The sequence below is a fragment of the Phaenicophaeus curvirostris genome, chromosome 6 (assembly GCF_032191515.1).
Source record: "Phaenicophaeus curvirostris isolate KB17595 chromosome 6, BPBGC_Pcur_1.0, whole genome shotgun sequence".
Classification (NCBI taxonomy): Eukaryota; Metazoa; Chordata; class Aves; order Cuculiformes; family Cuculidae; genus Phaenicophaeus; species Phaenicophaeus curvirostris.
In genome coordinates this window covers 34036049-34060438 of record NC_091397.1, presented here as the reverse complement: position 1 = coordinate 34060438, position 24390 = coordinate 34036049, and the positions used below count along the sequence as shown (strand labels likewise).

The window sequence follows — 24390 nt, the reverse complement described above, 5'->3', positions numbered from 1 at the left end:
CTAGTTACGTGGCTTTATTGTCATCTCAGTTATATTTCACATCGAGTTGCTGAAGAAAATCGTCAGCAGAACTTCAGCAAATGGAGCAGAGTCTCCTGCCTGCAGCCTCTGTCACGGGAGGGCTGATTGTCTGAAAGCATATTCTGCAAAACATCTTATGCCTCACTAGCATGCAATTTCATGGGAATTTTACTTTGTGGAATAAGTGATTTGGGCCCTTTGTCTGTTCAATCTCTCAGTTTTCTCATAATAGGAAGAAAAATAGGCTCTGTTGAGTCACTAGCAAATCCTGCTATTTTCCAACCCATTTGTAGCAATCATAACTGGTTTTAGACTCACCATAACTCCAGACATCACTTTGATGAGTGTAAATTCGGTGTAAAATTGATTCCAAGGCCATCCATTTAATAGGAACCTAGGAAAATTCACAAATAAGTGTCAAGATGCTGATGCAAATTATCTAAAAAATTATCTGCGATATTTGCCACCAGGTGGTGTTTAAATCAATACTTTGGTTGTAGAAGGGATAAAACCAGACAGCAAACAACACAACTGTCTGAGTGGTAGAGTAGGCAGCTTTTGTGTCCCTTATTATTTTCATTGATTATGTCAAATCAGGGAATTTGTGAAATATTAGGCATATTAGAAATGTCTCTTAAGATCAGTTGTACAAGATTTCTAAAAATCAAATTACTATTTTTTTAACCTTCTATCGTAACAGGACACAAATCAAATCTCTATCTGTATGAGAAAGACAGATCTGCACTCATATGGTTTCCATTTATTGTCTCTGCAATATTTGCAAGCAGTTTCTCTTTAATTTCTCAGCGGGACACATTCCCTCCATCAGCACGTAGTACAACACGAAGGCGTGTTGAACCAAGTTTGACAGGTCTTTCTTCTGCTATAAATATACAGCATTCCCTTTCTCTTCATAAACTGCACATTGTTACTGGTGTTGGCTACACTGATTAATTCAACCATGCTTTTTTTTAAAAATGTTTTTTTAATAATCTTGCTTTTTCCCAGACATTCTGGGTGGGAATTTCAAAAGCATTTGCTGCTCTGCTACCTCCGCTCCCACTGCAGTCCCACTGGCCTGATGCTGCTTCAGCTGATTTCAGAGAACTCCCACAGGCTTCAAAGGCAGCACACTGAGACAGCAGCTGCGTGCTTTGAAAAACCCACTCTTTTATTTTTCTGTTTATAAGGTTCATGCACAAGCACAAACACTGCTGAATGTGCAGTGGTTCATTCTCCAGTGTGTTTTACCTTGCCTCCCTCAGCGTGATACTCCTTCTCGTCAGCACCAAGCAACTTTGCCAGCCCAAAGTCTGTGATTTTCACGTGTTGAGGAGTCTTAACGAGGACATTCCTGGCAGCAAGGTCACGGTGCACCAGTCGACGCTCCTCCAAGTAATTCATACCCTGCAATATGACAGACCATGGGTAGGCATCACACGCTTTGGGCCTGGATGTGCAAATGAGATACCAAACTTTGGCTGCTCTGTGTAACTGTATGCAGGCCACCATAAACATGTGGTAACCTATCCTCCTGTCAGAAAAAGGTTGGCTGTTTCAATTTCTGTGAAGCTTAATTCAGGGTGAGGACATGTGTTTGCACAGATACGAGGAGAAGTAACTATTGTCCTCCAGGAACCTTTTTGCATGTCCATGTGCCAGTGGAGTCACGGAGAAGAATGGGACAGTATAACATGGGATGCGTTTCCTTTGGGATTTAGTTCAAGAATTGTAAAATTGGGACAGGGCTTGCAAATAAGCACAGTGCAGAATTTAACTGTCAGCTTCCATATACACACAGGCCAATGCTACAGAGAGTACATAGACACTAATGGCCTGGAAGAAGAGTCCAAGCAAAGATACATTAATTGTTCAGAGTTCCCAAAGCTGCGTCTTGCTACAGTGTACTCTGCCTGCTCCTTGCTAACAATAAGACATCCCACTGCAAAGGTGAGGAAAGGAAATAAAATAAACCATTTTGTGGCTGAGCTCAGAGTTGCTATTTTCAAGTCCTCTTCCAAAAGGCAAGTTCTTTGAGTTTCATTGCCTGCCACGATTAGACTGGGTTCACCACAGCGTATGTGCTTTTTTGGTACAACTGCATCTCAAGGAAGGATACAACTAATTGTGCTGGTTTGACTCTTAAGGTATGAATCCAACAGCTGCATTTCTGACCACAGAGATTATTCCCCTTTCCCTCAACTCCAGTCTCTTGGTGTATGAAATCAAGAAGTTCATGTTTTCTAAGTTTCCTACAAGATCCTTTCTAAAAACCACAATTATTCCCAGTTGGTAGGTTTCTGTTGGCGGCAGCTTACATGCTTGTATTTTTATGGAGAATTAATAAAAAAGTACTTCTAACCTACAAAGCTAACACCAAAATGACCATGTTGATGTGATGACAGAGCACTGGAGGGAATAATTCCCTTCCAGCCTCCACCCCCTTTCCTAAGCCCACTGCTAACCTAGACCACCGTCGAATCCTCCACCCAAGTTCTCCAGCAGAACTTCACCCATGTGCCGCTAATGTTGCCAAAACAAGCCACCCAAACAAACTGGCACAATGCCACTACGAGAGTGCATTTAATTACAGAAACACATCTTTATTGAACAGAGCTCTTCAAACAAAAATCTTGAGCTGCTGACACAAACCAGACTGTCTCAAAAAATAATAATCACATAATCTAGCCCCAGTAGGACAAAAAATTTCCTGCTAAACATGTTTTGCTGCAGAGAATTATTAAGATGCAGAGGTGCTGAAAGGCAGAATATCAGTTTCACACTAAGCTGTTTAAGATGCTCATATCTAAAAGACTTGTGCACGTGCATAATGGTACTCTGAAGATATTGAACTGCTCATCTGGAAAGTTCAGCAGATCTATAATTGTGTGCAGGCCATTTTTCATCATTAAGTATGAGACCAATGTGTTCAAAGAGTTGCTTCACAGTGTGCCTGCACATGGAGTGTCTATGCTCTGCCATAACATTTTGTCTGAAAGATGGGACTCCACAGCTCAGTAAAAGACAATGTTTGTAAAAGATGCAAAGAAAACTTAATTCAAAGCTGTGAAAACAGAAACAAAAAAAAGCTTCCCAGGGAACTTGCCTCCTGCTGGTTAGTTACCAGACATAAATATATTTGTTTCAATTCTTTTCCCCCTCCAAAGCACATTGCTAAAAGAGTCAGAGAACGTCGAAAATTCTGGCAAGACTTTATCAGAGTAGTAACATCACACACATTGGTGAGAAAAAGCTTTACACAAGATTTACAAGCATTCTGAGGAAAGCTTCAGTGAGAAGCAGCATAAAAGAGTATGCTGAAGGTCAGGCATCACTGGAGAGCGTAGAGGTTGCTATGGGCAAATGTTGAATCAATGTGAAAAAAATCAAACAGAAGCTAACAATTGTGAACGGCAACCTTTCAGACAAGCAATGCCCTGAGGATCAATTCAAAGACTGATTTTGCCACCATAAAAATTAACAAGGAGGAGTAGGAGGGAAATGTGGCTTCCAGTTCATCCTGCAAAGGGACTGAAACCAGGACAGGGCAGTAATTGATTTTAAACAAGAGAGCAAAAGAGTCAGAAAAAGGCAGTTCACATCCCAGGTGGAACCATAAATTAAAACTCACTTGCTCTAAAGAAGTACACACAGCAAGATGAAAAATGTGCTGTGTATACTTTTGGTGGATACATTTCTGAGGTCCTCAGCATGTTTCCTGAATGCAAACCACGGCCAGGTGAGCCTAGGTTATATACAACGTCTTGAGGGATCAATAATGCTGTAAGTGTGTAGTTTGCTTGCAGACTGTTACTCCAGCAATAAGCAGCATCGAAAAGCCAGGCTTGGCAGATACTGCCATCCCATGCAACAAATCTCCAACAAATTGCAGCTATTTTTTGCTGGTTCTGCTCCACTTTTCTGTGCTTGCAAATGACTAACCACCTTCCAAACACGGCGTATTGCTGCTAAAGGCTAGATACTGTACTTTACTTGCTGCTCTTCCCTTTGGCAAACAGTGCCAGGTATCATAATGAGTCTTTTATTTGGCACTATGGCTACTGCAGACACTGACTCAGTGCATATAAATTACAGAACAGCCCTGGGGTGCCTGAATGTCTTTTGGTCACAGACAGCTTGCACTAGAACAGACCTGGTATTTATTAACCAGCAGTTTTGATCCCCAAGTCTCAGAGATTTCAGAATGACCCCAAAAAGTGAGGGTCGTTCTCCAAATCATGCAAGGACAACATCACCGTTTGCCCCATGGCAGAGCCCAAAGAAATCCATTGATGGAAGCAGAACTTTGGTACAGCAGTTGTCAAATTCTGCTCCCTTCCATGCTGCAAATTTGTTGCATCATGTTGTTGTTTCATTAGAGGTTGGTTGGTTTGGACATAAATGCCTTCGTAATAACATTATGTTATCCAGGAGCATTTTGAAGAATAGTTAAGATTCGCACATGTTTAAGGCAAAGTAACTGCTTACTGTCATGTATAAGGTATCTAGCAATTATGTGGTGAAATACAAAGACTTACAGATACAAGTAAGTAGACAAATACATTGCATACTGTCAGATCTCCTTATTATAGACTGAGTTTTAGGTGGTCTGGTGGCCTGCTTACCTTTGCAATCTGCACACACCAGTTGAGAAGATACTGGGAGCCTATGTTGTCCTTGTGCTCTCGGATATAATCAAGGAGGCAGCCGTAAGGCATCAGCTGTGTGATGAGCTGAACAGTAGAAGTGAGGCAGATACCCAACAAACGGCACACATGAGGATTGTCAACACTAGCCATCACGTAAGCTTCCTGAAAAGGAAAAAAACCAAGTTCAACACTTCCTTTGGCATGACAGAAGTGTTTTGAGGCAGTTTAAAATATATTTGTCATTCAAGAGGTTGCTAAAATACTGTAGGCAAACTCTGTGTCTCGTATCACATACAAAACGCTTGTATTTCCCACTCTATGGACCAATGTTTTTCTACTCAGTGGAAGGTCCACTGTTGAGACGCCACAGAAGAGCTAGTCTCCCACTACTGGTACTCCAAGAAAACACTGGGCATAAAAACCTAGGGACAAAACTTACAGACCTAGGAGTAATTAATAAATAGAATATCATCTAGAAACAGATGAGATTTCATTCTGAGCACCTAAATGCAAGGCCATTGCACCTGGTGAACAATGTGTCATATGGCTTTTTCCCTCCACAAATCTTTTCACAAAACTGACTGGAAATTAGTACTTTTGAGACTCCTGCATCTCTGCCAAGACTGATAGAAACCCAGAAAGTGAAGAGTTGTGATCTAGGATGGGACTGACAATTTGACTTTTTAAGAGACAAATCTTTTTTGACAGTATTGTTCTTCAGTCCATGTCAAATCAAACAGGTTAATAATTAGTCCACCTCTTCAGAAGCCTGAATATGTGTCTTACTTTAAGCAACACTAGTGACGATATAGTCCCCAACCGGAAAAGCTGTTTCAGACTCACAGAGCAACATAAATGCTATACCGGGAAGGTACTTATAACATGAGAACTCAAGCATAATAAACCTTTTGGTCAACTGGAATTTTGGGGTTGACTTCAATAAACAGGTGAAAAACTCTTCTTGCAAGCCCGGGTTCACCCTGTGTAGCTTTGGGTATCCATCCAAGGTACCTCCTTTTCCTTTGCTCTTGAGAGGCCCCTTCAGAGACTGCTGCAGTATGTTCCAGACACAGTGAAGAGATCCTCTAACACGGCTACGGGGTAACCCCCCCCAATTTCATGGGTTTTGAATGCAAAAAACACTTGCAGATTTAAATTTGAGATCTATATTTATACTGACATCCACGGTCAAATGCCAACTCAAAGGATGTATTCCAACAGGGGGGAAAAACTAGACCTGAAGTTTTTTATAAAATTAACTATTTGTGTGATTTATGGTATTTCACTTCTAGACATTTTTAAAGCCATATGATTGAAAACCAGCACAATGGGAAATAAATGGGAAATTTTTCATGCAGTGAGCTTTTAGGTCAACTTCTTAACTCAGCATCCACTTAATCATCCCTGGCAATTCAATATTAAGCCTGCAGCCCCCCAAAGCCTAAAATAATAGGCAGGCCACTATCGCAGCAAGGAAAGGAGCCAATCTGGACTTTCTAAGAGATTACAAAATGACATACCATAGCACTTTACTCATCTTTTAATAAACTTTCCACAGATGTCACATAGCTGTGTAGCTGGTAAGAACTATCATCAAAGTTATTAAAGCAATGACATTCAAGAAATAAGCAGCCCCAATTCTTAAGCAATACTTTCTGGCCTTGGTGCTGTTGTTTGATGTGCCAGCCTAAGCCAAATGTGATATAATGTAGTTTCTTCTGAGGTGTCAATTCTGCATTTGCTATCTGGTTTTTGGAGCCTGTGGGATGAAAGTGGCCCCAAGGCAGCCAGGTTAAAGATCACCTCTGGCAGAACTGGGTAAATGCTCCTCAGCCGACTGCAGAATGTGAACAGGACATTGAAAATCAACCCTGTCACAAACAGCACTGCTTCCGCGAGCTACCTTGATGAAAGATAAAGCAAGAATACAATCTGCTATTCAATTACTTACATATTGGTGGCAGTGATTTTTACAGAAACTTGTGAATCCACTATACGATGCTCAGACTGAAACACGCTCATCTCCCTAGGCTTCCAAACTGAGCTGTTATGCCGATGAAGGGCCTCTGTTCCTTGCCTAGCTTCCTGTTAGGATTCACATCCATATTGTATTCATTTCAGTGGGAGGAGGGGGGAAATCTGCAGTCAGAGCTGTTCTCACTGTCCATCTGCCATGCAGCCCGTGCAGGGCTGACCTGGGGAGCTGAGAACTGCGATGCTGAAAGAGCAGGGTAGGCATACAGGCCACCAGCCTTCAGAGAGCATTCAGGCTTTGACACCGCCTGTTATGTTTGATATTGCAAAGTAAAACAGGCCACTGCCTCCTTGTAGGCAGCAGAAGGGACCTATTGCACGGTCATGGGTCTCTCTAAGGAGCCTAGGACATTAAAATAGGCCTTTGTTTCAACTGTTTATCTTGGAAATATCTGCAGTACACTCTGACCTACTCCAAGTATGTTTGGTATTCAACAACAATCTTCTGAATTAGTCCTATCCTAATAAAGCCAGTGAAAGCTTGCCTGGATTACGTGAGCTAAAGCTGCGATGCTTGTTCTATACCTAGCGTGTTTCTGTAAGACAAATCATCTTTAATTGGACAATATTATCTCTGAGGTTTCATTGACCTTGAAAAATTGGCTGTGTTGCAAAAATCAGTTTTGAGAGGAGCTTTTGGAGTGTTCCCTCCAACTTCTTTCACTGGTTTTGCATTTTTAAAATTTTCCTCTGAAATATAAAATTAATTCCATCAGCCAAATCAACAAAAAATGAATAAGACTGAAAAAAGCAAGAGCTTTTTCTTAAGCATTCTAATACAATGGAAAAGAAAAGATAATGTGGGGATATGATACAGAAACTTCTTTGAAAAGAGAAAGTACTTTGATATCACTGAAAACTGCACAGTCCCTGCATCTACTGCTCTGTAGTGTGAGTATCTTGACCTGCTGAAGGCAGGATGCAGTATTGTAGGTTTATTCATTAACCCTTCTTTCAGTATACAGTATTTAATGCAGTTAAGTCCAAAGCATCCTTGTGAAGACTATGTTATGCTTCTCATCACTGTGAAGAGAGAAATGAGAGGCAGAGCTCAGGGCAGGCAGCTGAGCAGCATCTTTGCCAGCTCCTCAGTGCAGGGAACACCAGTGAAGGGAGGGACCGCTCCCTGCTTGCATGCAGGCAAGGGGCAGAGACCAGGGCCACACTAGTCAGGGACTTGGGGAAAGGCTGAGATTGGCCTGGAGTCTAACTAAACTAAAATCAGGATGGATATTGCTTCATGTACAGATTCTGAGATGGACCATCTGTTCTTTTGCATTACTGCAACACAGGTGTCATATCATATGATGCACAACACATGATCTGTTGAAGTAACATATTGGAATAATACCGTTTAATCAGGGTAATTAGAAAAATCCAGTGTGCTCTATTATTAGCAGCAGCACAGGTAGGTTTGTCCATAGCCATTTATCCTGACAGTTCCCACTGAGACCTAGCCTTTTATTATGATCTTTGCTAGCTTGAACCATTTGAGATGAGCTTTCCTACCTGAGGTGTCATTTGCTGACCAAAGTTGGATATTTTTTTCAACATAAATTTCCTGCTAAAGTGGTTCAGTTCCTACCAAAATAAAAGAAACAAATCCAGTCTTCTCCATGGCTGAAGGACCATGCAAATAGGCTGTCCCATGCTGCGAACCTACACTTCACAGGTTGATTTGGGATGTAGCAGGGACGTGCACCCTATCCCTGTAAACGAGCACTTCATAGATGAGACCCTGCCAAATCCAGGCAGATCCTGCTTTTTAGAGGGATGTTCCTGCAAAGTGTAGCAATACAAGGCTTGATGACTTAATCTGTACCAAATACACCATGTTGCCAAGGGAGTTCCTAGGCTGAGCAGTCCTCCAGAGTGACCTAGCAGGCTCCAGCTCAGGCCTCGAAGGGCCGAAGAAGACACAGACAAGCAACATGTTTCTTGTTGCTGAGCACATAGCACAGGAAAGCTGAACTGAATGTGTGGAGAGGAGGGAGCAGGACAAGAGGAAATGGCCTCAAGCTCCGCCAGGGGAGATTTAGGCTGGACATTAGGAAAAGATTTTTCACAGAAAGGGTCATTGGGCACTGGAACAGGCTACCCAGGGAGGTGGTTGATTCACCTTCCCTGGAGGTGTTTAAGGCACGGGTGGATGAGGTGCTAAGGGGCATGGTTTAGTGTTTGATAGGAATGGTCGGATTCGATGATCCAGTGGGTCTCTTCCAACCTGGTTATTCTATGATTCTATGATTCTATGTGAGTGCTCCTCTCTGCACTCAGCATTTTCCTTTCCTTGAATATAAATATATATACTTCATACTTCATGTTATATGGTTTCAGATCTAGTGACAGAGTTCAGATTTTTAGGTATTCCAAGCCCAGGGAACTTTGTATTTAGGACTTTGGTTCACTTATTTTAAACTCACAAATTTATAAACTCCTAAAACTGTATCCCATAGTCTTTTTCTGTTTTCTGAAGTAATGAGCTGCAGAATCATAGAACAGAATCACAGAATCGTTTATGTTGGAAAAGATCTTTAAGAGCACCAAGTTCAACTGTAAACCTAACACTGCAAAAGTCACCACTAAGCACCACATTTACATGTCTTTTAAATACCTCCAGGAATGGTGACTCAATCACTTCCCTGGGCAGCCTGTTCCAATGTTTGATAATCCTTTCAGTGAAATAATTTTTCCTAGTATCCAATCTAAACCTCCCCTGGTGCAACTTGAAGCCAATTCCTCTTGTCCTGTCACTTGTCACTTGGCATTACAGCCGGAAAACCGCCTTGCTACAACCTCCTTTCGGGTGGTTGTAGAGAGTGATAAGGTCTCCCCTCAGCCTCCTCCAGACTAAACAATCTCAGTTCCCTCAGCTGCTCCTCGTAAGATGTGTTCTCCAGCCTCTTCACCAGCTTTGTTGCCCTTCTCTGGACACGCTCCAGCACCTCAATGTCTTCCTTGTAGTGAGGGGCCCAAAACTGAACACAATATTCTATATCCAAGCAAGAGAATAAAACTCCCATGCCCATTTTGGGAAGCAAGGTAATTTCTTGCTCTTCATGGCAGAGAAATCAGACACCTGGGATATTCTTTCTTTTGCATAAAGGAAACAGAATCAGTGGTAAATGTATGGTTCTGACCTGTCCTTAGGTTCCTACCCCACAAGTATAACATCAGTATTTGTATTGCAAGTAAGAGACTGATAGAAGACTCAAAATCACTTCACAGGTTGGGCTGCAAAGCCCAGTACTTCTAGAGGAAGAATACAGTTCAGGGTGCAAAATATTTCTTCCCACTCAAAATCCTGAAATCCCTTTAGTTTTTACAAAGGAAAATCCACAAACCACTAACAGCTTGACAAAACAAACATGAAAACTTACATCAAGTATTTCCTTGTTGGCTTTTGGTGATGTAGCCTCTCTCAACTCTTTAATAGCAACAGGAATTTTAACCTTCTCCCCTTCTGGGATCCAAAGTCCCTACCAAAAAGAAGTTCAAAGAGTTATTCAGGCTAATGTCTAACAGGTTACTTCTCACAATTACACATACATTTTATGCCTCCTGAATAGACTTAAATATTCAAAGCAATGGGAAGACATGGCAGACAATATGTAAAAAACACGTCTTGCGGGCATTAACAAAACTGTGTTAATGCAATGAGTGGTATAGCTCTTTCAATCACCTTTACTGTATTTTTTTGAAAAATGTTCATTACTGTCCCTGTGTAAATAGTCCAAGAGATGCATAAACAGCAACTTTTGTGGATGTAAATCTAATGCATTAGTGCATCACAGCATCTGCATGTGCAAAACCTTGCCACTTCCCATTTATAAATCATGGGATGAAAAGAATTAGCATTTTTTCATGAAAACAAGATAGCATCTATACTGTACAAATAATTCAGTCCTCAGCATATGCAGTGTCAGGCAGGTTTATGTCTGATTGGTTTAGCGCTCTATATTTACAGTGTCAGGAGACCACTCATGTAGTGAGTGAACAGTGTGGCACTGTGAGGAAACTCTGCTCAAGTACCCAGCAATGTAGGTGCACATTTTCAGAGGTCAATGGGATTTGTGCCCCTGAAGTTCCTAGTCACAGCTGGAAGCCTGCTTCATAATACAGAGCTTTATGAAAAGATAAATGAATCTACAGTTCATACTTCTGTACCTCCGGCAAAGCCTGAAACACTCATCCTGAATAAAAGAAGGAGCACAGAAAAGTAGAACTTGGTGAAGAAGAAACACAGAGGATGAACAAACACCAAGAGAAAAAATACCTTATGGAGCTACACAACTGAAGGTGTGTAGATACTTCCACACATCAGAGTGAATTCTACTGCAACAGTGACTGATGATTATAAAAACAAGACTGCAGATCACATAGAGAAATGGCTTAATCACCAGGACGATCAAAGTGCATTTCTTTTTTTCCCTAATATTCCCAACAGGGTGTATTTGGCTGTGGTAGCTTTTGAGATCTTCCTCCTTCAGGTTCAGCACCAGGTTTGACAACATCTTATGTAAAACTTCTCATGTTACTCAATTCATAACTCAGCTAATGAAGGTTGAATTATCTTTCTACCATTCCACATATACATGCTATGAAACCTAGTTTAAAAAAAAATCTACATGGTTATTTTTGATCTACAAAATCTACTGCTCCCAGTTCATGCTTTGTCTGGGTGGCTTCTGCATGAGGGAGCAAGATGAAAAGAGAAAGAAAACATGGTGATCTTACCTTATAAACAGTACCAAAAGCTCCAGAGCCTAAAACCTTGACCTTTTTAAATTCTGTTTCCTTTAAAATTCTCAGGTGAGCCTGGTTCGGTGCCTCCCCACTCGGTGTCAGTGGTTCGACAAGCTGGTGCAGAGAGAAGATGATGTTAGAAGGATACACAGTCTAGGAGGACAGCAAGCAGCACACTTTGGGGAAGCAAATAAATCCTTCCTTTAAAATAATGAACATTTTATTCCATGTGAAATTTACGGGAGGACAGCTCAACTCTGGACAGCTCAACTCTGATTTACAGCAATAAATATCTAACATTGCTCCAATTTTCAGAGGTAAAATCAATCACAGAGTGGTGACTGCCATTTTGAAGGAGAATGAAGGAATACTACTATGCAAATGAAGGCTTTGACTTCAAAGCCTTAAAAGACATGGCATGAAGAACAATGTAATTACCACAGATTATTTTTTGAACTTGAGAATAAATTATACATGTTTTAAATAATGGGCAATAATCAGCTGCAACCTTTCAGGTCTGCTCTTGTTTGACTGGATGAAAGTCCCATGGTACCAGTGGCTCCCCCAGATTGCACCAATTGAAACTCTGAGAGTGATTCTTTTCTCAATAAATGGGAATGTTGAATAGACTACCAATGTTTTCAAAATTTGATCTAAGCCTTATTGCAAACAGCAGTAAAGGCCTCCAGACAGCAATATTTAACACTTTTTTGATGCATAAGTCAGCTCTTTCCCTTAGTGATTTTTCTCTCTCCTTTCCTTTGAATAAAACTGCATTTAGCTAGATGGAATCTGATTTTCACAGACAGAAACCTTTATGTTCTGATGAAATAGCCTCATTTGGAGAGGTCCAGAGGGTACAATGTGAGCTGAGCACCAATTGAATTCTACTATCGCAATTGTATGCAAAACACTTAGTACATCCAAAAGCGGGACAGTTTTTTTAAGGACTTTAGCAGCTGACTCTGCAAGGCCAGCAATCACAGAAGGAAGCTGCAAGTGGGCTTTCTGCAGAATGCTAAATACAATTTGCTAATTATTTACTAGATTGGACTAGAAAGAGAAGGGGGCTAATCATAAGAGATTTAATCCAGAATAATGAATTTTGCTATTTCATATGTGAGGTACCCAGAGAGTGATGCCGTAACACACACAAAACCATGCAGAAAACAAAAAGCAGTGTAGAAACCTTGCTCCTGCCAAACAGGGTGAACCATTCACTTTGATGGAATTGTGGATTTTTTGTGCTAAAAACAACCAAAAGACAAGACGCAAACAGTCCTCAATTCCTTTGCCTCCTCTCCTTTCTCTCAGTTTTTTTTCCTCGGGATCAGACGTATGTCATACCAAAGCAGTAAAATGTTCAAAAGCACCCAAATTGCCACAGTTGCCCCAGGGCTTGTCTAGAGGGAGAAAAAATTTGAGGTTGAGGGTCTACACAGAAAGGTCATATGAATCAGCAAGCACATTGCACCTCACCCTGAAGGCACAGTTTCTTCTGAGTATGCAATCTCAATGATTTTCATTGGGATTTAGACATCTAAATCCCCTAAAACTTTTGAAAATTATATCCAGAGGGATAAGAAGTGAGATTAAGTGAGAAGGTGTTAGAGGCACACCACCTCTTTTCCGACTAGCATGGCAGATGCCATGCTGGCCAACCCCAAGGACTGTTGGGTTAGAACACACAGCTTTAATTCTCTGGTAGGAGGAGGCTGGCATCCATTTCCTCAAATAAAACAGCCAGTGTTGCAGCTGCGCTGGTGGCACTCACCTCCCTCTCCTGCAGCAGCCGGCGCAGGGTTCGCTTTCTGACAATGTGGCGTCTCCGCAAATAAAGGCCAATGCCCAAGCCGACCACCACCAGGCACAGGAGACCCCCAACAACGCCAGCTGCGATAGATGGGATTTTGGAACTGCAAGACAGGAGGGAATGCAGAAAAAGAAAAAAATGCTTATGTGTAAGATTTAGAAAATAAACCATACAGAGATTGCACAAAGCCTTAGGTGTTATCAAACATATGCTCTGAACATCCACTTAAGCCTATCTGACATATCAGGTATCCTGGGCATTTGTATTTCTAAGTTCTTCACACAGTGGTTGTATTTATTGGTTTTATTCTTCAAGAAAAAGTGAAAGATCAATAGAACTGAGCTGGTATGACACCATCTTGGCTTTTATTATGCTTGACAAGGAAGATTTCTGCTCCACTGTTCAGTCATCTCCTCCTCCTTCTCCCAATTGTATCTGCAGCTACCATTTTTGTGCCATTTGCTTTGCTGGGTTTCTACTTTTGCCTCATATTTGCAAAGCCTCCTTTAACAAATCAAAGCACTTTTATTTCTCTTTTGAAGTTGCTCCTGTGGAATATGGCAGGAACTGAGCCTTGCAGAGAGATGGGGCTGCTTACATACAGCGGTGATTTTAACACTGCAAAGCAAGAGGGAAAAGAAAAGGCGCTCTACGCAGACAAGGTACTGACAACTTTGCTTTCTTCTCAAAGTACGGTGGAAGTTACATTGACAGTCTGTACAGGGAGGCAGGTTGAGAGGAGGTTGAAAATGTCCTCTTACATCCCATTCCTCACTAGGAATTTTTATTTCCAGTGCTCAGTAATGACTGCAGTGTAACCTGCTCAAGGTCTTAATTTTTCTCTTAAACTTGCAAGTGCAGTAACTGACCCTCATGGCTTAAGCAAGGGGATTTCTCCTCCCTCTGACAAACCCATGGGGCAAACCCATGGGGCACATCAGCATCAAATCTTTGATGCCTCTATGTGGCAGACATGGGCAGCATGCATATGATCAGATACATGAAGCATATGAAGAGAAAGTGATTTCAAGATGGCACATGCAGCTGTGATACTAGCAGGGAAACTGCCTTCTCACCATTGGAGGGGTGGGCACGCTGTAAGGGCCATGATGTATTTCAAATCATTAGCCCTCCTACCCAACTACAAAATGTCTGAGGCCAGGTTTTCTGTGAATCATCCACATTGTACGTACACATTGCTGCCTGTTTATTAGAGCCTGAGTCACTTAAAACTTAAGCTGAAAAGGAAAACCTGTTTTCCAAACTTGTTTTCTGGTCTATACTTAGAGATCCATCACAGCTCCTTCTAAGTTGACCCAGGGATTACTATTAAATAGAGTCACTTTTTAACAGTACTTCTCAGCTGAATTTGTCTTGACATAGCATGACTTTGCAGCCAGAAATTAAATCCCTCTCTCTTAGTCAGAAAAGTCTGTTTGCTTGTTGATGACTTTGAGCCAGTCATGAGGTCAAACAGTGCATGGTAAGACCTAGTGCAAAGAATGAATGCCCATCTGTGCTCAAAGTGGTTGGAATTGTACAGATCATAGGGCTGGAAAACACCCCCTGAGTCTCTGAAACTAATCTCCTGTAATGCAGGTAACCATATTAATCCTAAACATTATCTTTCTCTCTGCCACTAGCCCTTAATCCATTTTTTTTCCATCCTCTCCCTTTGTTCCTCAGTAACGGACCCCAGGTCTCAACTTGATAAACAAGCTAAGTATAACAAGGTTTTGGAGTCTTGCCCCAGTAGGACTATTTCTCAGTTCTTTTAATAATTTTTATAGGTCAGAGACCAGTCTAATCTGTCACTTCCCTGTACAAAGCTGAAGAATTAACATTAGTCGCAGCCTTGTAGAGTCCAGCATGGAAATGTAAACAAGCATGCATTCTTTCCAGCTCTGTCGTTAATTGTAGCAGAGTATATACTCACCCGTTTGGACAGCCTTCAAGACCTGGCCCTTTGCACCTGTGAAAACAAATGAACGTTACAAATGCATCAGCTCTGGCATACATACTTCTATAATTCCAACTAAGAGAAGTGCTACTGATTGGAAAGTTTGTGTTTCAGAGCAGTCCAAATATTAACATAGGAATTTATAGTAGTCATACACTCTATTAAATATCAGTCAATTGCCTTGCTCCAAAATCTTTAATCTAGAGGCATAGTTATGTTGCATACTCAGTTTTACAGAATATTTTAAAACAACATTCTATCATATGGTAGAATGAGGGGAAGACATCAAATAGATTGGATTCCCTTGGTTCTGCGTGTACATCTGTGCCAGCATGGAAACTCAGGGCTGACTGTGGAGGAGGACAAATGTAGCTTCTCCCCTGCACAGGGGCAAAAAGCTACATGGAAATATGTCACTGCAGACCTTCCTGCATAATCCTTGTTTCCTGATAAGTAAAAGACGCCAATTCCCAGACTTTCTATTGCAATGGAAAACTTGGGTAGCAGATACACATTCCCATCAGAAAATACAATTTGACAGCACTCCCTTCAGCTATAGTCTGTTGGTACTTGCCCATGAAACTTTTCTTTCAGAATCTAAGGTCTTACATTACTGGTAATGTAAACAAGTAGGACAGTTATCCAGAGAGCCAGAAACTATACTAGCAAGCCATTCACCCGTTCGAGTTTAAAATTCTAAAAATCCATTTTGGCAGCTCAATGCAAAAAAACAACACAAATGAAAACACAGTGACTGCATTCATTTGATAGTATAACAGGCGTGAGAGGCAACAGGCATTCCCTAAGTGCTGCTAGGCTATGAGATGTATGCTCTTCATGGGAATTGTGGTCTTTGTGGTGTCTACTGAGGAAGGAGAGCATTACAAAGAGGGTTACATCACCTCTGAAAAACAGAGCACAGCAAGGAGAGAAGTCCAGTTTGTGGTATCCGCTCCCTGCGCTGACTTAAAGAAAATGGATCATCCCAAAACAGCTCCAGAGGAGGTCAAGTAGGGGGTAAGGAGTGAGCTTGTGCCAGGAAAACTGCTCTGCATTCTCTCTCACTGAGAGGAGGAACCAGAAAAATTTCAAAATGACAGGTAGAGTTGGAGATCTTATCTCACAACTTGATCTATGTCAGGGGGAGGAACAGGTGAAGTAACTGTTTGTTTTACTGGGTTTTTGTTTGTTTGTTTGTTTGTTTTCATTACTCTCATGTTCCCTTGTGTATCTGCCATGCTTCTGGGCCAACACAGTGCTCAAAGCTCCAGCATCTGGAGGATCTTGTGAGTTCACTGGGCTCTCATGCAAGAATGTGCATCCCGGCGTCCTGGACATGGTTCCCGGATCCCAGGTGTTCAGCTTTGTTAGTGTTTCCTGTTTGCTTATGGCTTGGTTTGTTTGCTGAGTTCTGTAATTAAGTACAGAAAGGCTGCACATGCAGAGCAGAACCACCGGCTTGCTTATGGTCACAAGAGATGTATCTCACTTTGCACTGGGCTTTTCTCTTTGTGTGCTCAACAGAAAACAGATCTAGGACTTCAAACCTCATCCCATCATGCTCTACCACATGAATATGAATTTTTACATGCTAATGCAACAAAGCATGTGTACCTTCTCCTGCTAAGTATGTTAAATTGAAAGACCTCACTTTATTTCAGAATGTGACTGTGGCCCCGCAAGTTATCTCTTCCTAAAATTTCTGGTTTGCCATGCTACTTTATGATGGCACATCCTCCATGCACCTCCTGACAGTAAACTAAACTGGCTGAGGGGATAGTATCTACAGTCTGAGCAATGATGAAGCAGTTATTTTCCTACACCAGAAAACAGAAGCAGGAGAAGTGTAGATTTTCATCTGTCTCCTTCTTTTTTAAAAATTATTTGCCACAGAAATCCATCAATATCAGGTCTAATGGGATAAAGTGAAAGAGGTGTTTGGAAAGAAAATGACAGATCAGCTGAGCTTTTCAAATCCCATGTGATTTTTCTGATTAATTTCACAAGTTGAAGAAGAAAAAGTCTATGACAAATGTCCACCCAGGACTAAATAGAACTATCTTTCTTAATGTGGAATTTTATGATGACACCCAACATAAGTAACTCAGCTTTTATGGAATCTAAACAATCACTTTTTCCATTTCTAAATCATTTTTCTTCCGCTTACAGACACAAAAATGAGAAATGTGACCTTGTGTTATGAACTGCCTCAAGATCTTACAGAAATATCAAATGGAATGTAGCAGGGGTTGTAGTCTCTGAAATATTTCTCTACTTATTGGAAAATTAGCGCTGTGTACAATCCCTGAAAACTAATGCATCCTGAATGCAGCATTTCATCTTTCTACATAAATATTACTTACCCCAGTGCAGACACAGCTATTTATTTCCCAAATCCATTAAGATATAAACAACTTTCTCCTCAACCCATAGGTCCTAATTTGATATAATACAGCCAGGTTGTTATGATTTATGCCCTTTCAGAGGGAACTCATGCTCTAACACCTTAAGTTACTCCACAGTTGTAAAAGAAACAGAAAACCACTGGGCTTTTTAAAGCCCTACAAGAACTTTCCTCTGCCCTTTCTATCTCATTAACCTTAAGACTGGGATAAAGGCATCACATTTGTGCTATGCTGCTCCGATCTTGCCCCCTTGACCCCCTGGCTGCTTTCTCATTCCCCTCTAAAACCCCTAGGCATTTAACATGAAGACACATAGTGTTGGTAGTGACTGTGGAGGCAGGATGTATCAGGCAGTGCTATTAGCTACAGTGGTGGCTTCTCTCCCCCTTGCTCTTCCACCTCTGTGGCCGTGGCTGAATTTAATTCCCATGCTCTGGGAGAGTGGAATGGGAAAACCAAATCCTTCAAACCCAAGCAGATTAATTAAGCTAGTGTTTATCATAAGTTGCTGGAGGTATGAATGGGGTAGTTCCAGAGCTTTTGGGATGCCGGTCTCTTTTAGAGACATCAGAGCATTTTCTCGGCTGTACTAGAAGCGGAGCAAAAGGAAGCTCATGTACCAAATTCCCAAGAGATTATAGGAGAAATGGGAGAGAAGGGATCTTCTGGCTGAGCAGGAGCAGCTTCCTGCATTCTGTTTTCTGATGAAGGCTGAAAAACTGACTCAGCAAGAAAATGAGACTAGATGGGATTCATCATGGCAATACAAAAGAAGTAATGCACTACCAGTAAGCACACCTGAAGTAAAAAAACAAAGTTCATGACAAAGCTCAGCTGGGAAAGGAAGTGCTCTTTACTTGCAGCTTCTTCAAATAAGGAAAATAGAGCCAGATCTTGGAAACCCTTACTTGCATGACTACTTGCATGAAGTCAGCACACTTAATCATGCTGGTAAGATTTTGCGGGCTCTAGCCATGAAATTGGACAGGGACAGAAATAAAGTTGTTGCTTTTTGTCATGCAAAAATTGCTGAGACTGTGGTTTCTAAGTATGCAAAAATTTTGCAAGACAGCTGTTTTCCACCCGCTGCTGAATAGGTCCCATTCTGCAGCACAATGAGGGAAAGGCGTGAAGAGAAGTAAGAGGCATTACTGATTGATTGCCTACACAGGGACAATGCTGTACCAGACCGCACATTTCCAGATTATGCCTCTGACATCGTCTCTCTATTCATCAATGTCATTGGCCTCAGATGTCCCTTCAGCAAAGCAAACTGAGTAATATTACCTTCTTCTGGCTCTCTTGAGCCCTAAATAATCCAGGCTCTTTCTTCTGTCACATTTGGGCATCAACTTGAACATGGCCATTGAGCACATCCAGCAATATAACTGTGGCCAACTTAGCCCAATTCTTTCATGTAAGAGAAGAAACATCTACTACTTTTTATATTCTGTCTTAATAACACAAGGCCAAATACACTGAGCTATACATTGGGTACTTCCAGTCTTAAAAGACCCCACTCCTTACCCAACCTCATCACTTTCCAGACTCCTGTTACACCCAACCACCGCTAAAGCTAGGCAGGCTCTGATTTTTCTGATTAATTCTGCTCGGGGCACTTGCTTGTGCACAAAGAGCCACGGCGTGGCTCGCTGTTACATCCACACCTGGCTGGTAATGTCCTCCAAGTTTGCATTCATTGAGTCTAGTGTTTGATCTCGCTACCGAGGCTACACAGTGGAAAGCCTTGTTCAGATGTAGTTACCCATTATGCTGATCCAGTAATCAGCTGCATTTCCATGTGGCCAAGGAGAAGGATATTGGATCACTGTGGCCAGTTTGTATTAGTATTCCCTACTAACATAACTAATAATAAGCAGAGTTATTAAGATCCCTTTTCAACTGAGAACACTTGTTCTCAGGAGTGTGATGGGAAGCCCCAATAAGCTTTGACTACAGCTGTAACAAAACACGTGGGGAATCACTGTAAATCATGGCAAATTCACATGGCTGTTACAGCTACCAGCTGAAAATAAGAGCACTGAATTTGCTAAGAGCAGTAGGAAGAACAATTACTTGGGGTTTTAACCCTTCATCTTCTTTCTTCCATGAAGGCGGGGGCATGGGCACTCTGCTCTTGAATGATGTGGCAGTTGAATGTACAGTGAAATGTTTCCAGCCCTGTTCAATGTCTTCATCAATGATCTGGATGAAGGCATCGAGTGCACCCTGAGCAAGTTTGCAGACGACACTAAGCTGGGTGGAAGTGTCGATCTGCTGGAGGGTCGGGAGGCTCTGCAAAGGGATCTGAACAGGCTGGACCGCTGGGCAGAGTCCAATGGCATGAGGTTTAACAAGGCCAAATGCCGGGTCCTGCACTTGGGGCACAACAACCCTATGCAGTGCTACAGACTAGGAGAAGTCTGTCTAGAAAGCTGCCTGGAGGAGAGGGACCTGGGGGTGTTGGTTGACAACCGACTGAATATGAGCCAGCAGTGTGCCCAGGTGGCCAAGAAGGCCAATGGCATCTTGGCTTGGATCAGAAACGGTATGACCAGCAGGTCCAGGGAGGTTATTCTTCCTCTGTACTCGGCACTGGTGAGACCGCTCCTCGAATACTGTGTTCAGTTCTGGGCCCCTCACCACAAGAAGGATGTTGAGGCTCTGGAGAGAGTCCAGAGAAGAGCAACAAAGCTGGTGAAAGGGCTGGAGAACAGGCCTTATGAGGAGCGGCTGAGGGAGCTGGGGTTGTTTAGCCTGGAGAAGAGGAGGCTGAGGGGAGACCTCATTGCTCTCTACAACTACCTGAAAGGACGTTGTAGAGAGGAGGGTGCTGGCCTCTTCTCCCAAGTGACAGGGGACAGGACAAGAGGGAATGGCCTCAAGCTCCGCCAGGGGACGTTTAGGCTAGACGTTAGGAAAAAATTCTTTACAGAAAGGGTGATTGGGCACTGGAACAGGCTGCCCAGGGAGGTGGTTGAGTCACCTTCCCTGGAGGTGTTTAAGGCACGGGTGGATGAGGTGCTGAGGGATATGGTTTAGTGTTTGATGGGAACGGTTGGACTCGATGATCCGGTGGGTCTCTTCCAACCTGGTTATTCTGTGATTCTGTGATTCTGTGATGGTTGGTCTGAATATAATGGGAGGCCAGCATTATAACTTTTCCCTTGCAATACAGGCATATTACAAAAGGATTTTGGATTGGACAGACTGGCAGGGTACAGAGCAGGGGCCTGTGAACAACAGGACACCAGCTGTGGGCTGGTTTTTCGCTCTGAAAGCATCGCAGTCTGATAACTAAGTCTCCAGCCCCCAAAACCTCTAACTGCTCATACAATGTCCTTTGAAGGCTAGAAACCAGGAGAGGAGACCTGTTACTTCGTGCCGCATAAGTTAAATACAGTTGAATGCACAGCTCGTTACAGGTGGCGGTTTAAGCCTGCTCCCAGATGAGGACAACATCGGTTCATAGAGATTTGGTTTATCATGAAGCTCATTAATAAAGCCACACTCAGGAGGCAAGCAAGACTTTAAACTTGGACCAAGTGCTAGCTATGGAAAGAAGGAAAGAAAGAAAATCACTGTCATCCCCCACGGGGATTTCCCATAAAAAAATGAGCCCCGAGTGCTCAGCATCCACAAGATGTCACTGATGTTCCTCCCAAAAACACAGAGCACCTAGCCAGGTGCATCAGTGGTGAGAGAGTTCTGTAAAATTCCAGGAAGTTTCCTATTTAAATCGACAAACAAACTTGTTTCAAATCCCCTAAAACACTTTTTTTGCCTTCTGTGTAAAGATGAAGTGCCACTGAACTCTTGCTATTTACAAAGTCCACTGCGCTCTGCTTACATTACCTGTGTACTCCTGACCTCTCTCAGCCCTTGCTGTTTCTCCTCAGTGGTTTGAAACGGGACCACCAGGAATAGAAAGAACCCAAGATGAACTGTTGCCCTATTTCTTTTCCCTTCAGCCTGAGGTTTTACTCACCCCCGGGTGCAGTTTGGATGGCAGAGTTGACACACAGCATTCGCATCGGCGTATTTCCAGACAAGGGTGTCATTCTCGCCCAGAACCCCTGCTGGGCAGGATTTCACGCAGTGGGGGCCATCTATGAAATGGGCACACTTGGTGCAATTGTCGGGACCCTGCAAAGAGAAAGAGCTTGTTTATAATACCCTTACACAGGTCTGTCCTGAAGGAAATTCAGAAAATAAATCTAAACGTCTTTGATGGAAGTTTTCAGCATCATCTGTTTTTGTCACCTTGCTACCTGATATTCTTGCAACTATTTCCTCTTGTAGTATGGATGGTATAAAAGGTAGTACCTGATGTAAAAAAAGGCAATATTTTCTTGAGTTTCAGTGTGGCTGCTTTTTTTTTCCTTCCCTTCTGCCTGTTTGGAAAGTCAGCATTTTTCATTTAAAATAGGGACTAATTTAATGATGCCTTGATAAAGCATATGGTGAAAAGCAGAAAGCCTGGCTGTTGCTGGTGTAATCTAAAACCACATGATTTAAAATGACGGAGCTGGACCTGCTGACACCTCCCTGAAGTACTGGCCTCAAATCATTATTTTTCTAGTTTCTCAGCGCAGGTTCTTTCCTCTGTTAGGGAGAAGCAGGGGATTAGAAGGTAACCCAGGGAGTCCATGCATTTTTTTTTCTTTGAAAAGCACTTAGTTTGTCTTTAAAGGCATTGCCTTTGGCCACTTTCAGCAGAACTGTTTTTATTCCGACTATATGAGCACCAGGAATGCCCTAAATATCCTAAAGCAGGCTAAACAGCAATTCTGTTTCAAATTGTGCTATGGAGAAAAAACAGATTAGGTCCACGGTGCAGGTCTCAGTGGGACTAAGTATGACATGCAATGGGAAGATTATTTTAATTACTGTAATTTCTAAGGACCACTCTAATAGACTGAATAATAGACACTGGGTAAATATGGAACAAGGAGGCGGTCCCTGCCTGAAGGAGCTTATAATGTTAATAACATCCCTTAGGCCATGTGACCTAAGCTAGAAGAGAGAATGGAAATACTTCAGATTACTGAGCAGTGACTCTACAGACTGATGATGGGCAAGGGTGAAACACTTGCTAGCTGCAGGGAATAGCAAGAATAAGTGTTTCAAAGCAAGTGTTTAAAGAATACTCTTAAGGAGCACAGAGGAGGATCTGTGATGGAAGTGGAAGATTTGATTTCAATTACAATAAAAAAGTGAACATATCAACATATTAACATGTAAGTTCGATCTGATTAAAAGGAAAATAGTTTGCACCATTGGCAAACTGGGCATTTCATAATGCAAAAAAATATTCTCAATATTAAAGAAGAACAAAATTGATGAAGACTCAGGATGACTAGCAAAAGTACACTGTATTGACTTTGTAGAAAGAGCTTTACTATAAAATTATTTAAACAAGTTTGAAAATCCGATTGTTTTGTTTCAGTCATCTTTCTTTGAATATAATTTACATCTCCAATTACGTGAACATAAGTATTTACTCTACCCTACCTAGAGGAGGGAACATGGTTTTAAGTGAAAACTGCTTCCTGAAAAAATACTCCTGAATAAGTACCTGACTTTGATCACATTTTTATCATGGCTTTTCAAAAAGGCAAAATCCTACTGTTTTACTCCACTATTTGTAACAGTTCTTTCCCTCTGAACAAGAAAATTTAATTTGTTCATACCAATTTGGCTGGCCAGTAAGTACACGTTCCTGAAATGTTCAGCAAATTACTGTATTGTCACATAAGTAAGTAAGTTTTACAGTTTTTCCTCTGTAAAAAGATCCGAAAAACAAAGGGCCCACAATGCCTGTGGCTGTGGACTACACATATGATGGGTGAAACGAAAGAGGAATAATACCTTGAGGTTCCCTCTCCTGTTTCTGCTCCTCTGCCCCTAGATCTTGCCCTCTAATCCCCCCATTTCCGCCTGATCCCGGAGAACGCTAAATGAGACCTCAGGATTATCTCAACAAGGGAAATATGTATTAATGCACTGTCTGAGGAGCACATCTGCTAAGCTGAATCTGCTCTTACAGGTCCAGTGCAGGTTGCATTGTAGGCGGTTGAGTTTTGCACCAGGCACTCAGGGTGGCAGGGAAGGCACTTGGAGTCCTTTTCAAACTCTCTCGGCTCCCTGAAAACAAACAAACAAAAAGAGAAATAATTAAAGCCAGGCTGATTAGCAACTGATAAATTATGGTTGTCTCTCCTTTCATGTCTTTTCCAGTTTAGATAGGGATGATGCTGTGGAGACAGGAGGAGGAACAGGGGGACCCTACTGGTTACACCAGCAGCACTTGCTCAGCACAAACAAGAGGAGCTAAGAGCAAGGGAAATTTGTTTGACAGAGAAACACATAGCACTCCAGATCGCACACTACAAATTAGTTTACTTTCTCTTTTAAGCTAATGACACAGAATATTTGCAGTATTTCCAAAGGCTCTTAAATGGTAGTGATGCAAAGAGATCAGCAAAAACAGTTCAAGAGATTCCAAGGCTCCAGATAATAATTAGGAAACAGCAATGCACTGATAATTAAATTCGTGCCCTTCCTACAACACACAATGAATCATTAAAATATGAAAGTTGGGAACAGATGGTTTCAATAGTAATAAAGCTGTTCCACTTCAAGTAATAGTGTTATTAATTAAACTAAATCTACCCATCACTTGACATAAAAAATGCCTAGATCTGCCCTTCAGGTCATAATAGCTGCTGGAGGGAATTCACTTACAAAAAAGACAGCTGC

The 24390-nt window shown here is 41.9% G+C and overlaps 1 protein-coding gene across 2 annotated transcripts in view; it reads right to left on the bottom strand.

Moving 5' to 3' along the window:
* EGFR (epidermal growth factor receptor) overlaps window positions 1-24390 on the bottom strand; it is a 158535-nt gene that overhangs the window by 6786 nt on the left and 127359 nt on the right. For both annotated transcript variants that reach the window (XM_069859746.1, XM_069859747.1), the window contains exons 14-22: window positions 23676-23775; window positions 21617-21774; window positions 15200-15235; window positions 13225-13366; window positions 11442-11564; window positions 10085-10183; window positions 4647-4832; window positions 1273-1428; window positions 340-415 (exon numbers count right to left, since the gene is read on the bottom strand). In XM_069859746.1, coding sequence (XP_069715847.1) covers window positions 340-415; window positions 1273-1428; window positions 4647-4832; window positions 10085-10183; window positions 11442-11564; window positions 13225-13366; window positions 15200-15235; window positions 21617-21774; window positions 23676-23775 — 1076 coding nt within the window. The remainder of the gene's footprint in view (window positions 1-339; window positions 416-1272; window positions 1429-4646; window positions 4833-10084; window positions 10184-11441; window positions 11565-13224; window positions 13367-15199; window positions 15236-21616; window positions 21775-23675; window positions 23776-24390) is intronic.